The sequence below is a fragment of the Danio aesculapii genome, chromosome 12 (assembly GCF_903798145.1).
Source record: "Danio aesculapii chromosome 12, fDanAes4.1, whole genome shotgun sequence".
Lineage (NCBI taxonomy): Eukaryota > Metazoa > Chordata > Actinopteri > Cypriniformes > Danionidae > Danio > Danio aesculapii.
Window position 1 is genome coordinate 11,567,889 of NC_079446.1, and position 16,948 is coordinate 11,584,836.

Here is a 16,948-nt window from a genome sequence, read left to right on the forward strand (position 1 = left end):
CAACTTTATTGTTTTAAGTTCAATCTACTTAAATTTGTAAAAAAAAAAAAAAAAGTAAAAGTTAACTCAATTATTTTGTTGTCCCAACACAAATCGATTGTGTGGAACTCACACTTTACAAGGCTGTCAAAAACATTAAAAATCCTCAAACCAACTCATATACTCACTGTTCTGTTATGGGAAATAAAGTACACTACTATCAGATCTCATTAGAAAACATAATTACATTAGAAGTTGGTGATTTCATTTGAATTCATACAGTGATTAATACAAAATGAATTGAAAGCATTGCAAGGTCTTCTATAAGCAGAATTCCAACTTTCTTACTAATATTGACTTTCACAATTATGACTTTGTTTCTCAGAACCGGGAATTTGAATCTTGCTCTTTTATGTTTGATCATAATTCTGAGAAAAAATAGTATTAATATGGAAAAAAAATTGTAATTGAAAGAAAATCTCACAATTCTGAAATTGTGCAATTCACACTTCAACATTTGTTCAAACTACTTATCTAAAATTAGCTGAAACAACACAATTCTTTATTTTTTTGTGGGACACTTTAATTGTTTTATGTTTAATCTACTTAAATTTGTAAAAGTAAAAATAAAAAATAGTAAATTAACTTAATTCCTTCATGTTGTCCCAACACAAATCAATTGTGTGGAACCCAACATAGCGCAGTTCTGAGAACATCTCTCACAATTTACACCATCGGTCAAAAGTTTGAGGTCAGTCTTTTTTTTTTTTTTGAAAATGATTCTGTTCATCAAGGCAGCATTTATTAAATGTGAAAAAAGCCTTAAATTGTTAAATACTTATTTATTAAATATTTATTTATTACTTACTATTTTATTATTGTTTGTAGTTTCAAAATAAATTATTACTCCAATCATTATTACATTTATTATTATTAATAATAATTATAATATTAATATTACTTGTGATTTCTGAAGTATAAGCTTATTTTTAAAACATTTTAGAATCATACTGACCTCAAACTTGTGACCGGAAGAGTATATATTGCAACTCTGATCATTTTCCTCTCTAAGAAATCTGTCAATACTGCTATTCATGACATCATTTCTTGGATAATTAGCAAATTTTAAAAAAGTCCCAAATTGAATTCGGGACAATCAGGCTAAAACATAATTGAGTTGCTAGTCAATATTTGTAATCTGAGCTATCTGACACTCAAGGTGGTCTCATTAAAACAATTGAAGATTAATTCCACTGGCTAGTTAACAGATCCAGATCAAGACCACTATTGATTAAACGCCCCTTGCCTTCTTTAGTAATCAATGATGTATAATTAACATTTCCTGCTCTTGTTAATGCATCTAAATGCATGTTTGCCATGTATAGATTGGAGAGAAAATCTTGCCACGTCAGCTTTACATACATGTATTTATCCAAACAAATATTTAATGTATTTAAGTGCGGTTCGATAACCCACCCTCACTGATAAAAGTCTCATACATGAGCTCATTTGTCTTATTTTGACTGCTGTGCCATCATAAATTGTAAAAATAACCCATAAAAGAAGTCTTCCAATGAATGCAAACAATTATTTTTCATGAATCCAACATCCAGCTGTGCAAGATAACATTGATGAAAGTGGTCATCTTTCACTACAAGTAGCCCAACTTTTATTCTGAATCTTGGACCTTAATCTTGAAAGAAACAAAATACCAATAAAAAGGTTTGAAGCACCAAAAGTGGCCCATATTAAAGTTAATTTTAATACTAATTAGGCTTATTTTGTTATCCATGAACTTTTAAAATTTACTTTTTTACAAAAACTTTTTTTTCCCATTTAAAGCTTTTTCTATTTTCTTCATTCTACATATTCAGCAAATGTTTTTGGTACCTCAAAAAGTGTGGTTATCATGACCATCTGACAAGCTAATCCATCTAGTGCTTAAAATGTCACTAAAATGCAGTATTTAAACCTCACAATTAAATAGAGCATAAGGTGAATAACTGCAAAAAGGTCAATTTTTTTGAGAAAAAAGAACCACCCTTTACACCAGGCTGGCTGCTACGAGCCTGTTTTGAACACACTTGCTTGAAAGATATCAAAGATGTAGAGTTAAATAAAAAAAGACCTTCGCACAGAATGAATTCAGAACATGCTGCGTCACTCAACCGCTCCCTCTGGTGGATTTACGCAAACATTTTTCTATTGTCCAGCAGTTCTTTAAACTTTAATTAAAATACGTAGCTATGGTTAACTTATTGAAAGCGAAACCAACTTTTCATTGCGTTGTGTTTTGTATATTGGTGTTGATTATTCTTATGACACTACAGAAAATTAATTTTCTAAATAAATGGCTGTTGGGAAGCTCCAGGAAACGTGTTATTGGCTAGTAAAATGTATCCCTATATTTATTTAAAAAGCATCATGTTCACAACAAGAACGATAATTATAATAATTCATTCATTCATTTTCTTTTCGGCTTAGTCCCTTTATTAATCAGGGGTTGCCACAGCGAAATGAACCGCCAACTTATCCAGCATTTGCTTTATGCAGCAGATGCCCTTCCAGCTGCAACCCATCACTGGGAAACACATACACACTTATTCACACACACACATACACTACGGACAATTTAGCCCACCCAATTCACCTGTACGCATGTCTTTGGACTGTGAGGGAAACCGGAGCACCCGGAGGAAACCCACGCAAACGCAGGGAGAACACGCAAACTCCACACAGAAACCCCAACTGACCCAGCCGAGGCTCAAACCAGCGACCGTCTTGCTGTAAGGCGACAGCACTACCTACTGCGCCACTGCGTCGCCCAATTATAATAATATGGCAAATTAAAAGGCCAACAAGCCACCGAACATTGTGTAATTTACCACATATATGGATTTTAATCTTAATACAAGCAGAATACTCCAGTATATTGAAGTGATATTAAAAATGGCCTACTTTATTGTAAAAAAATCATCATCTCTTGCTTCAAAAACCATCATTACACTTTACATATCAGAGACTCTGTATTCTTGCAGGAAAATGACAATGCTTCTCCTTCATATTTTTTTTATTGTACAAACTATCCCTTAAAAGGGTATTTCAGATGAATGTAGGACCTATAATTGACTTCTGAAGCAGATAGTAAGATAGTATAGTGATAATATTTCACTTAAAAAATACAAAGAAATTGTAAATAACATTACAATAAACAAATTTAAATAAAAAGGAAACAAAGTTAAAAACAGTGTTTATGGGGGGTATTTTTGTTGTTGTTTTATACTCCCATAATCTGCTTTATTTACAACTGTTTAACAAAATATGGTGTTTTTTTCCCCCAGGGCCAATAGATGTATTTCCATACTATTTACCTTATTCCTAATATTTACCTGCAGGACAATGGCGTCAAATTTACTTTATAAAATAATCATATTTATAATAAATTCAGGCAATCATGCATGTTAAAGGAGGAAAATGTAATTTTTTGCTGAACATATTCTGCTGTTTGTATTTACTCATGTAACAGATAATAACATGAAGAAACTGTGCGGTTTAAATGCTCAAAATCAGTCTGCATTTTTATTTCAACCATTTAAACTGCTCATCATCAACTGTTGAGATAAGCAAGAGAAAAGCCTATTAGCTGCACTTGTCTCCTGAATTACCCAGCTTCAAATTACTCTTAATTCGCTCCATTTCATTCCATATCTCTCGCATTATTATACAGCGGTGTGTTAATGTACAGAGCATCACAGACATTGAGATCATAGGCTTGAAGGGCTTGTGCCAGTGACTCATTAGTTCATCATTAACACTCTGGTTGTGTGTAAGTGCTGGGTGGGGTTTGGACCTCCCTCCGGCCACTCAAGAGCTATAAAAGCATCATGGTCTGCAGAGAGAGAGAAGCAGATCAGCACCAACCACCAACAGCAGTTCCAGCCAATCCTTCTGGGCCCCAACATCTACTGCGAAGTAAGTAGCATTTTGATTCCTTCACATTAATAACAACTTTATTACTAATTTGCTTTTCAACGAAGGCAGAACACATTCAGCACATTTAACAGTAAACATGAGAAAATAACCATTGTTATACAATAACTTGCCTAATTACCCTAACCTGCCTAGTTAACCTAGTTAAGCCTTTAAATGTCACTTTAAGCTGTATAGAAGTGTCTAAAAAATATCTAGTCAAATATTATTTACTGTCATCATGGCAAAGATAAAATAAATCAGTTATTAAAAATGAGTTATTAAAACTATTATGTTTAGAAATGTGTTGAAACAGAAATTGGGGTAAAAATAAACAGGGGGGCTAATAATTCAGGAGGGTTAATAATTCTGACTTCAACTGTGTGTGTTTATATATATTATATTATATTATATTATATTATATTATATTATATTATATTATATTATATTATATTATATTATATTATATATTTTGTAATTCTTTAAAACATATTTCTCGAGTGTTATTCAACAGAGGGAAGATATTTATTTTAGCACATTTTTTTAAAAATATTTTAAATTGTATCATAACTAATTTCTAAAAACGAATGGTGACAGTCACTATGGTGACAGTGCAGAAAAATTCCTACTTAATTCACAAGATATTCAGATTAAAGTACAATATAAAGTCTTGTAATGTTAACTTTATGTTAATTTTTGTTCGTATATTTAATATTAATTATAATTATTTAATATCGCATTGCTACTCATGTGAAATATATGTTTTAAATTATAAAATAAGCAAAAATAATGTTGACCTTAAAATCTAACTGGTTTTATTCCATTCAAAGTCAAGGAAAGAAGACTTTCTCCAGAAGGCAAAAAATAATTATAGAAAATACTGTGAAAATTTCTTTGGTCTCTTAAATATTTTAGAGAAAAATTAAATGCAATAAAAACAAATAAATTTATAAGGAGAAAAAATGTATAATTTTTTTTATAGTTAGACAGACCAAAGATTATGGAGATAAAAGAGAAAGAATGACAGAGACTGAGAAGAAAAATAATGAATAATAAATGAATATATAAATGACATTATTGAACTAATTGGGACTGGAGGAATAGAAGAGCAGTCATATAAGCATATACAGTTGAAGTCAGAATTATTAGCCCCCCTGAATTATTAGCCCTTCTGTTAATTTCTTTCCCCAATTTCTGTTTAATGGAGAGAAGATTTATTCAACGCATTTCTAAACATAATAGTTTTAATTACTCATTTCTAATAACTGATTTACTTTATCTTTGTCATGATGACAGTAAATAATATTTGACTAGATATTTTTCAAGACACTTCTATACAGCTTAAAGTGACGTTTAAAGGCTTAACTAGGTTAATTAGGTTAACTAGGCAGGTTAGGGTAATTAGGCAAGTTATTGTATAATGATGGTTTGTTCTGTAGACTATCGAAACAAAAAAATAGCTTAAAGGGGCTAATAATTTTTACCTTATAATGGTTTTTAAAAAATTAAAAACTGCTTTTATTCTAGCCGAAATCAAACAAATAAGACTTTCTCCAGAAGAGAAAATATTATCAGACATACTGTGAAAATTTCCTTGCTCTGTTAAACATAATTGGGAAATATTTAAAAAAGAAAAATTAAAAGGGGGGCTGATAATTCTGACTTCAACTGTACCATCAAAATGGTGTTAACCTGTTTAATTTCCTCAAATAGGGAATAGTTGACTTCCTGTTTGAATTGCTTATTTAACCTTAGTGATTAAACCTTAGTGAAGTAAACTTAATTTCTTTATGAGTATGATGAGATATCAGCACCAGGGATAGCTCCAATTCTAAATATATTCATTTGTTTTGAGTGAAATAAACTGTTTAGTTTAGTCTGAGCAAGAATAGTGTGTTTTGAACTGTTTCTGTGGTCTGAGTGACAGTGTTCTTCTGTGTTTGTGTCAGATGGCAAGTGCACTGAGATCCTGGACTGTGCCGCTGGCTCTTGTTCTGTGCGTTATAGTGTGTCTCAGCAGCCTGGCTGAAGCATATCCGCCCAAACCTGAACCTCCAGCGGGAGACGTGGGTCCGGAAGAGATGGCCAAGTACCACACCGCTCTAAGACACTACATCAACCTCATCACACGACAGAGGTGAGCCTAAACAGTTACCTAGGTGCACACAAATGCACACACACAACATATAAACAATTTTCACATAAATATTACCAGTTCATTTCAGTTTCAAAGAAATGAGAGGTAACACTGAAATAACTGTGAACTTTATCAGTGCAGATTATTGCAGAAACATTACAGTACGTAAAGGTAGCACTGATTCTTTAGCCATTAATATTTAATAACAACTTTCATTAATAACTAGAATATAAAGTATGTGTTTCTTGAATTGCCATAGAACATTTTTCATTTGTTCTACATTAGTCACAATGAACTAACAATGACTTAAGCGTTTACCTTATCGTTTATGTATAATTACTTGTAAAATGTATTAGCAATTTCTGAAACTGAAGCTTTAAGCATTTCAAGTATTGCACAACTTGAAGAAGAGTTATATTTAATTCAATGGTGCATTTGTTAATGTAACAGAACAAATATGTTGCCAAATATTTTATTGTATAAGCATCTAAGCTTATATTATAAATACACATTAGGTAATCTTTAATGAATAAACACTAGCTAACACTGAACACTTATTAGTTGTTTATAAATTAGTTTGTTTGTGTCTGATTATTTTGTAAATTGTGAAAAAGTTCTTTTTAAAGATATTGATAAAACACCAGAATAAAATTCGGTGTGAATTGTAACTGAACTTGATGTCTTAAACAGTTGAACTCAAAATGATTCGCCCTCCTGTCCATTTTGTTTTCTTTTACAAATATTTCCCAAATGATGTTTAACAGAGCAAGGAATTTTTTCACAGCATTTGCTATAATCGTTTTTCTTCTGAAGAAAGATTAATTTGTTTTATTTAAGCTAAAATAAAAGCATTTTTAATTTTAAAAATATTTTGTACTGTCATCATGGCAAAGATAAAGGAAATCAGTTATTAGAAATGAGTTATTAAAATTACTATGTTTAGAATTGTGTTGAAAAAAATCTGTTAAACAGAAAATTTAATATACAGGAAATTCATATATACAGGGGGCTAATAATTCTGACTTCAACTGTGTGTAAGAATGCATTTACAGTTTATACACAATATTTGTGAATGTACGCATGTGTGTTTCATGATTAAAGCCTATTGTAGGGATGTAGCCCAAGTTGAGTAACTAATTCTTGAAATATGATTCTGTGGAAAAGGAACAGCAGAAAACAACTAATGGCTCAGCAAAGAATTTCAGAAGATAATGGATAATATGAAGCTTTTATTAATGGATCCACTTCTAATTCTCTGATTTCTCCCTCTTGCTCGCATCAGAATGACATCATGTTCTATTTTCCAGTCAAACGGTTGTTATTTGAGCCCGTATTTGCACATTTGTCTGAATTTCCCCTAATATGTCTATAGCGTCATTTTAAAAGTTCTATATATAGAGGTATGCTATTCATTGTAAGAAGTCAATACCATAGTACTTGATATTTACATGATACTCAAGAGTAGTTACAGGACACCATTTAAAACTAAAACTATATATTAAAAACATTCTGCTATTGCCAGATGGAATATATATATATATATATATATATATATATATATATATATATATATATATATATATATATATATATATATATATATATATATATATATATATATATATATATATATATAGTTGAAGTCAGAATTATTTGCCCCCCATTTGATTTTTTTAAATTTTCTTTTTTAAATATTTCCTAAATGATGTTTAACAGAGCAAGGAAATTTTTACAGTGCGTCAGATAATGTTTTTTTATTCTGAAGAAAGTCTTATTTGTTTTATTTCAGCTGGAATAAAAGCAGTTTTTAATTTTTTAAAAGCCATTTTAAGGTCAAAATTATTAGCCCCCTTAAGCTATATATTTCTGATAGTCTACAGAACAAACCATCATTATACAATAACTTGCCTAATTACCCTAACCTGCCTAGTTAACCTGTAAGTAACCTAGTTAAGCCTTTTAATGTCACTTTAAGCTGTATAGAAGTGTCCTAAAAATATCTAGTCAAATATTATTTACTGTCATCATGGCAAAGATAAAATAAATCAGTTATTAGAAATGAGTTATTAAAACTATTATGTTTAGAAATGTGTTGAAAAAATCTTCTCACCGTTAAACAGAAATTGGGAAAAAAATACACAGGGGGGCTAATAATTCAGGGGGGCTAATAAGTCTGACTTTGCATATATATTTAGATTAATTTACTAAAATAAATGGCAGAAATAGATGGCAGAAAAAAATCCTATTAAATATAAACCTCTATTAGTTTGTAAAGCAATTCTGAGGAACAGCGTATACCGTGTATTTACAGCACTGCACTTTTTCAATTGAACTGATTTAGTCCCAGTGAGTCAAACATGAGATTCTCACTCAAATAAACTTAATCTACTTTGCAGTTTAAACAAAATCTCTCTCTCTTTTTTTGTATGTGTTAATGGTTTTCTCAAAGAGCGCGTTGCTATGTTTTTATCTGAACAACACTCACACAAGTGCGAGGGGTGGGCTGGGTTGCCAGATATCCTTCAACCTGTACGCAACCCATCATTATTGTGCTGTACGTTAAGATAGATTGTTATTAAGTGGGATTAACATGTCTGGTTACGTCTCTGAAGATGCGTGCTGGAGATGTACCCTGATATTTTCTGCAACAACTTTAACCTTAAAAGGCAGCAATTAAGTGACGCTCATGAGTTATTTCGGTTCTTTTTTGTTTGTTATTTCTTTATTTTTCTGAATCAATCTACATTTATCTGGAAGCTCAAACTGAATGAATTTGTAGTCTCTATTTAAAGTCATTAGTCATTTAAATTCATTCATTTTTCTTCCACTTAGTCCCTTTATTAATCAGGGGTCACCACAACGGAATGAACTGCCGTTATCCATCATATGTTTTACACAGCAGATGCCTTTCCAGTAGCAACCAAGTACTGGGAAACACCCATACACTTTCACATTCACACACATACACCACGGCCAATTTAGTTTATTCAATTCACCCATGTCTTTGGACTGTGGGGGAAATCGGAGCACCCGGAGAAAACCCACGCCAACACAGGGAGAACATGCAAACTCCACACAGAAATGCCAACTGAACATTTAAATGATTTAATTTATTTATTTATATATTTAATATTTTTTATATAGCTGTTATATTTTTTCATCCTAGTAAAGAAAATTCCAGAGTTTTGTTTTATGTATTTAATTTTGTTTCAGTTAACATTTATTTTATTTCAAGAACAAGTATTGTAGATTTTAATAACAGTTTGAATTAGCTTTTACTATTTTTACTAGTTTTTAAGATTTAGTGATTTTCATTATTTTTTTTTATTTTTTAAGATATCTATTTTTATAGCCTATTTTAATTAATTTCAGGTAATGGGTATTTTTAATAAGTTAATAATTATATTATTATATTCAATTTGACAAAGCTACATGTTACATGTAATACTCATGCTATAAAACAGCTCCATGTCACAATTAAATATTAAAGAACAATAAAGACTGATTCAAAGACCTATGCAACTTTATTCCTAAATAATTCAGCTGTCTAGTAATGTTTTAGCTTGAGGTGAATTAAATGTATCAAATACATCATTGTGCCTTTTAAAAAGATGTTAACAAACAAGTTATTCAATATATTCATTCTAAAATGCTGCTTCATTCATCAGTGACACTTTAACCCTGCTGAAAAATCCAGCTTAAACCAGCCTAGGCTGGTTGACCAGCCTGGTTTAAGCTGGGCATAGCTGGTTTTGGCTGGTCATCTCCCAGCCTGAACAGCTAGAACCAGGCTGGAAATGGCTGGAAACCAGCCTGAAAATGGCCAAAACCCCTCTAAAACCAGCCTGGTCGACCAGCTAAAACCAGCCAACCAGCCTGCGCTGGTTTAAGATGTTTTTTTTCAGTAGAGAAGTCATTAAATGAAGTTTAATTTTAAACTAATTTCGAGAGGAGCACATGCACATGATTGACCCAGCTGGCCCACATTAGCTAATCACGATCCACCAATCAAAGGATCCCAAGTCACTATATATATATATATATATATATATATATATATATATATATATATATATATATATATATATATATATATATATCCTCATTCCCTTTCTACGACTATCTTCGTCTGGAAGAAACCCCCCTCCTCCCCTTCTTCGACCTTTATCCAGAATAGGCGGCACAGTGGCCCAGTGACTAGCACTGTTGACTCACAGCAAGAATACCAATGACGTCGGTTCCTCGCTGGGCCATCTGGTATTTCTGTGCAGAGTTTGCATGTTCTCCCCGTGCCCACGTGGGGTTCCCCGGTTTCCTCTCACCGTCCAAATATGCTCTATATTATAGATAAAAATAAGCTTAAATCTTTTTTCTAACCTGAGCTCAATCTCCCCTCGCCCTGTGAAAGGGGGGCAGCCCTGGGCCCGAGGATCCCTTGAACTCAGGGCTCTCTCCCGGGACAGCATGGATAAATCATGAGATAAGTGTGAATTCTTGAAATCATTTGGTCAGATTTTCCCTTAAAACTATTTACTTAAATTAATTAAATATTTTGCAAAAATCGCCTCTAGTAAATGACATGCTATTTTGTTCATTTGTCTATTCAGAATCATGAGCGAATTTTGATCTCTATTATACACAAAAATCAGGATTTATTGTTTATCCAGAGTTGTGAAGGTCTAAAAGCCCCTTCAGTGAGGACATAAACTATAACAACACAGACACAGTTATAACAAATCTATATCTTAAATATGTAAGGACAACAGAGTCCACACCACAATAACAATTATGGCACAAAGAAAAAATATCAATATATCAGTAGATTTTTTTTTTTTTACAGCTGATCATCAAAGACATTATTAGACAATGAGGAACAATAATGCTTGAACATGTAAAACTGCAGCCTGCAATAAGAATAAACAACTACATTTTTTGTTGTTGTGGATGCTAATATAAGGAAAATCAAAATGTTGGAAAAATCTGCCACTGACTTTCATAGGGTTTCATGTTCCCGCTGTACTGTGGATGTCAATGGCTGCTTTTCCCCAACATTCTTCAGTATATCCTCTTTTGTTCAACAAAAGAAAGAAAATATAAAACATTTAGAACCACTTGAGTGTGAGGAAATATTGATGAATTTAACCATTAACTTATAAAAGGGTAGTTCACCTGAAAATGATAATTATGTTACTATTTCTTCACACTCCAGTGGTTATCATTTTAAAAAATAAATGTCTATCTTAAAACAGACTAAATGCAGCTGGCAGTTGTTTAATTGGAATATTTTCAGGCTACAAGAGTACTTTTGTGTGCATAAATAACAAAAAAAAAAGACTTTATTCAAACTATTCTTCTCCACGCTGTCAGTATATTGCACACATTCACAAGTCCTCTGCAGGAACTATATTAACTTCTAATGCTAAATACACATAAATTATGCTACAGTTGTAAATGTCAAAGTGTGAAGCTCAAATCATGCATAATTCATACATCATCATCTTCTCCTTCAGATATGGGAAGCGATCCACCCCTGAAGCCGCTGTGGCTGAACTGCTGTTCGGCGATGATGAACAGGACATCCGGCCCCGGTAAGCACTGATTGGAATATCTCAGTTGATCTTATATCATAGCTTGTGTTATTGCATTTTACCTTTACTGCCATCTATACGTCAGAGATGTAAAACTGATTTTGATTTCTGCACAGTGTGGAAGACTTGTTATGGTGATGTGACTCGTCTCTCCTCCTCCGGCTGGTGCATTGGCTGCAGAAACCAACATGAGCCAAACTCTCATCAAAATGAGGCTCCAAAAACACCTCATAATCTGTACATCTCTCTCTGCCTCCTCCTCTCTCTTATGTCCGCTCTCTCTCTCTCTCTCTCTCTCTCTCTCTCTCTCTCTCTCTCTAATGATTTAATTTATGCTTTGTGAAAGACAATTGTAAATAATTTATTATTCGCTGACAAAATTGACTATAATAAAAATGACTGAATGTTGAATACTTGATTCTGCTATTTATTTATAAAATCTTCAAAAATATTAATATTGATGTTTCAAAGGGGCTGTACATATTAAAGACACAATATGTATGATTTTTTTTTAATATCTAAAAATTACAAGAACAGTGTTTTACACTGACTGGCCACTATATTAGGTACACCGGTCCAACTGCTCATTAATGCAAATTTCTAGTCAGCCATTCACATGGCAGCAACTCAATGCATTTGGGGATGTAGACATGGTCAAGATGATCTGCTGCAGTTCAAACCGAGCATCAGAATGGGGAAGAAAGGTGATTAAAGTGACTTCGAATGTGGCATGGTTGTTGGTGCCAGACGGGCTGGTCTGAGTATTTCAGAAAGTGCCAATCTACTGGGATTTACATGCACAACCACTTATAGGGTTTACAGAGAAAAGTCTGAAAAAGAGAAAATATCCAGTTAGCTGCAGTTCTGTGGGCACAAATGTCTTGTTGATGCCAGAGGTCAGAGGAGAATGGTCAGACTATTGCCTCAGCTCAAACCAGTAACTTAAATAATAACTCGTTACAAGCCTTCTTCTGGAGGCTACTTCCAGCAGGATGATGCGCCATGACATAAAGCATGAATCATCTCAGACTGGTTTCTTGAACATGACAACGAGTTCACTGTACTCAAATGGCCTCCACAGTAACCAGGTCTCAATTCAATAAAGCACCTTTGGGATGTAGTGGAACGGGAGATTCACATCATGGATGTGCAGCCAACAAATCTGCCGCATCTGTGTGATGCTATAATGTTAATATGAACCAAAATCTCTGAGGAATATTTCCAATACATTGTTGAATCTATGCCATGAAGGATTATGGCAGTTCTAAAGGCAAAAGGGGGTCCAACCCTGTACTAATAAGATGTACCTAATAAAGTGGCCGGTGAGTGTATATATTGCTGACTAACAGTATATATTATATCTTTATCATTAGCAACAACAGTGAGAGGAAATAGAACTGAAAAGAAGAATATCTCACTCATGCTTGCACTTGTTCTCATGTAAAATAAAAAAGCATCTTTACACAGCGAAGGCGACACAGAAACCGAAACTGAAGCGGCATAGGTTTTCAGAAATACATTTTTAGAGGAACTGTTAAATCCTTGTGTGCTGTGGGGGATGTTTTCATCCACTCTGAGGTGATTTTAAGGCCACAACTTTCTCTGTCTCCAATAGTATCTGGATTCAGCCTTGATGATACAAGCTGAGACTGCATATCTAAGTGATGCGATGTCAAACACAATCTCTCTGTTCCAGCAAATGGAATGATTTTTGGTGACAAATCTCATTTTGATACATATTTTGAGTAAATGTTATGGAAATCTTTAAAAACTCAATGCACTCTGGGCGACTACCCGTTCGTTATGTTAGTGGCTGTTTTTGCCCCATTAGGGGAGCGCAGGGTACAAAGTAACGCAGGGTGAAATATAACACAGAGTTTTAAAGTATTATTCTGAGCAGACACGGATAAATAAATCGGCTGTGTAGATGACTTAAAACACTAAAGAACCTAGGAAGCCTGGGGAAGTTCTGTTTCATTTCTAGCTGTTTATACAAATGCAATACATATAAAACGAAGCTATTGATAGATTGAAATTCTTACATGTGCCCCCTAACCTATTCTCAATCAAAGAAAGAGAGTTTGTGTCCAAACTAGTAGACTAAGTACAGTTTAAGTCAGATTTATTAGCCCTCCTTTGAAATTTTTTTCTTTTTTAATTATTTCCAAATGAGGTTTAACAGAGCAAGGAAATTTTCACAGTATGTCTGATAATATTTTTTCTTCTGGAGAAAGTCTTATTTGTTTTATTTCGGCTGGAATAAAAGCAGTTTATTGCCCCTTTTGCACAAAATTATTATCCCCTTTAAACTGCTTTTCCTCCGATAGTCTACAGAACAAACCATCATTATACAATAACTTGCCTAATTACTTGCCTAATTACCCTAATCTGCCTAGTTAACCTAATTAACCTAGTTAAGCCTTTAAATGTCACTTTACGCTGTATAGAAGTATCTTGATAAATATCTAGTCAAATATTATTTACTGTCATCATGGCAAAGATAAAATACATCAGTTATTAGAAATGAGTTATTAAAACTATTATGTTCAGAAATGTGTTGAAAAAAATCTCTCATAAAAATTCAGGGGGGCTAATAATTCTGACTTCAACTGTATATACTGTACACCACTAGATGGAGGGACTCAACAATATTTGGACTTTTAATTTTTCTTTTTGTCCTTGATCATTGGATCATAATTTAAAACTTTGTTGCCAGATAACGTTAATTAAATACAAAATTACTATTACTATTACTAAAAATCTGAAATATTTATGAATAATGTATTATTAATGTATTATTAATATTACAATATTTTTTCATAAATCATGTAAATTAAGATGAAAACATCATTGATTAACAGCTCGTTAAATTTATTATAAAAATAAGGACTATTTTGAGGTAGCCTACTTAATTAATTTATACCATGGTACTGCCAGGTATTTTTGGAAAACAGCTAGCATTCTGATGTCATGGTGTGTTCTGTGTGGTTGTTGTTATTAACAGAACACTTAAACAATTAATAGTATGTAAAGACGGAGAGACTGCGGAATATGGTGAATGGTTGTTAAAGCTGTAAAGGTCTCTATAATTTAACAAAGGGTGGCAGAGGTAACTCGGTGGGGTCCGCAGAGAGGCGTGGAGTGCGTTTCCCCTTTAAGACTCAAAGCATCTCAATACAACAAAAGCGCATCGCCGCAGGTCACATACGTGATGTAAAGCGGCTACTCAAATCTTCGTTTAGTTATCAGGCAATTACAGATTAACCGAGCAGGTGGTCTGGCTCAAAGTGTTTCGTGTAATAACATCGCTGTCCTGTTAGACTCACTGGTTGCTGTGCTATCAGGTGTGTGTTTGAGTGTGGTAAATGAGACGAGAAATTCGTAATAATTCGAGCACCGATGGATTAAACGCGTAATTCAGCGAGCATCATCATGACCGCCGTCTGCAGAAAGTGAAAGACGAGCACACACTGCTGCTTTATTCATCCTGTCAGACATCATCATCACAGGTGAGTCAAAGGCATTCATCATGACTGATAGCGAAACTGCTCATTACACCCTTTCTGAACGGCATGTAGAGTTTAAGCCGAACTGATTTCAATCTTATTTCACTAATGTCGGTGTTATGGATGCTCGTATAGTGCAATTACATTGGCTTTTGTTTCCGTGGCTGCACTGAATTATCTTATAATGTAAAATAACAACAAAATAGTACTAAGGAATGTCTTAATCAGACGCTTTACCACTGATATCATAACTACCTTACGTTATAACTGGGTTAAATGTTAAAATAGGCTTGTTTAAATCAGTCATGTCACCTTTATTTTTATAGTGGATGCAAATTAAGCACATATAAAGAGATAAACAGGCAAAATAGTAGGCCTAATGAATGATCAATGTTCAGTAACAGTGCAGAATTCATCAATTTGAAAAGAGCTCAGTTCTGCAGTAAACAGTTAAAAGAGAAAGTCTATAAATAACAGTTCGGATAATTAACAATGACGTCACCCACACTAGAGACTTTGTATGCTAATCAAGTTTTTTGAATGCACATATACCCAAATGTTTTGGTTTGATGTTGAATATCTTATATCTAAACTTACTTAATTAAAAATCAGTTTTCTCATAAAGATTTTTTTTTGACATATATTGATAATAACAAAATGTTGGAGCAAAATGTGTTTATTAATTCAATGATAATATATGGGAAGTAATATGGACACAAACAAAAATAGTCCAGTGTTAAGCCTAATATTTATTCATTTAAATTTAATCTTAAGCATTAAATCGAAACCCTAAAAGACATAAAAAATTTAAAAAAGCTATAAGGATGTATGCAATTTTGGAATCCTTTTCTTATAATTATTTTTTAGGAGTTTCCACCTTTATAGATAGGAAAGTGGAGATTAAAGACAGGAAAGTGTAGGGAGCAGAGATAGGGGAAGGATCGGCAAATGACCTCAAGCCGGGAAACGAACTCAGGTTACCGCAAGCACCTCGGTGCTACGTGTCGACACACCAACCACTAGGCTATTGGCGCCGACTTGGAATCCTTTTCTTATGCGGATTTGTTGTAATTGATATATTCCCTGTAATTTTATTTTATTTGAATTTTTTTGTATTTTTTTATTCTCTTCTGATTTGTTCCTTTGATGTGAAATAAATTGTAAGCATTGTATTCCTCATTTTTTTGTATGCTATTGTTCTTGTTATGCAATAAAAAAATCGATTTGTCTTTTTAAATAGTTTACACTTCTTAACTCTTTAGAAAAAGATGATAGAGGGTAAAGTGGTTATACAAATTGGTTGAGATTATCATGCTTCACTGCATGTTGCAATTATTTTATTATTATTATTAATATTATTATTATTATTATTATTATTAGTGTATTACATTATTATTAATTATTATTAATATTTAACAATTTATGATAAAACTTATAGTTAAAGTTAAGTTTAAGTTTAACTTTTAACTGTATTATTTTCAAATAATTTTACGAAAAAAGTTAGCTTGACAGGTGAATATTCACATTATAAATATTTAAAATTCACATTTTTTCCATTTTTAATTTTTAATTGTTTTATATGTAATTGTCACATTCTACAAGAAACGTACGTTATCTGTCCCTGAAATAAAAACATAAATACAGTTAATAAAATAATCTCATCCCATACATTTCTAAAATATATGTCATTCATTTGGCTCTCAGATTTTTGTTCTTTATTTAAACACTTTATTTAAACAAATGTACAAACCCTGTTACTGTCCTTGTCC

At 32.7% G+C, this 16,948-nt stretch overlaps 2 protein-coding genes across 2 annotated transcripts in view; both read left to right on the forward strand.

Moving 5' to 3' along the window:
- The first annotated feature begins 3,864 nt into the window (after window positions 1-3,864).
- On the forward strand, window positions 3,865-12,084 carry pyyb (peptide YYb). The gene is made up of 4 exons (XM_056469594.1): window positions 3,865-3,951; window positions 5,898-6,085; window positions 11,596-11,673; window positions 11,790-12,084. The coding sequence occupies exons 2-4, from the start codon at window positions 5,898-5,900 to the stop codon at window positions 11,809-11,811; spliced, it is 288 nt and encodes a 95-aa protein (XP_056325569.1). The 5' UTR covers window positions 3,865-3,951; the 3' UTR covers window positions 11,812-12,084.
- A 2,747-nt stretch (window positions 12,085-14,831) lies between these two features.
- mpp2b (MAGUK p55 scaffold protein 2b) overlaps window positions 14,832-16,948 on the forward strand; it is an 88,947-nt gene continuing 86,830 nt past the window's right edge. The window contains exon 1 of the mRNA XM_056469790.1: window positions 14,832-15,182. The gene's annotated coding sequence lies outside the window, so the exon portion shown is untranslated. The remainder of the gene's footprint in view (window positions 15,183-16,948) is intronic.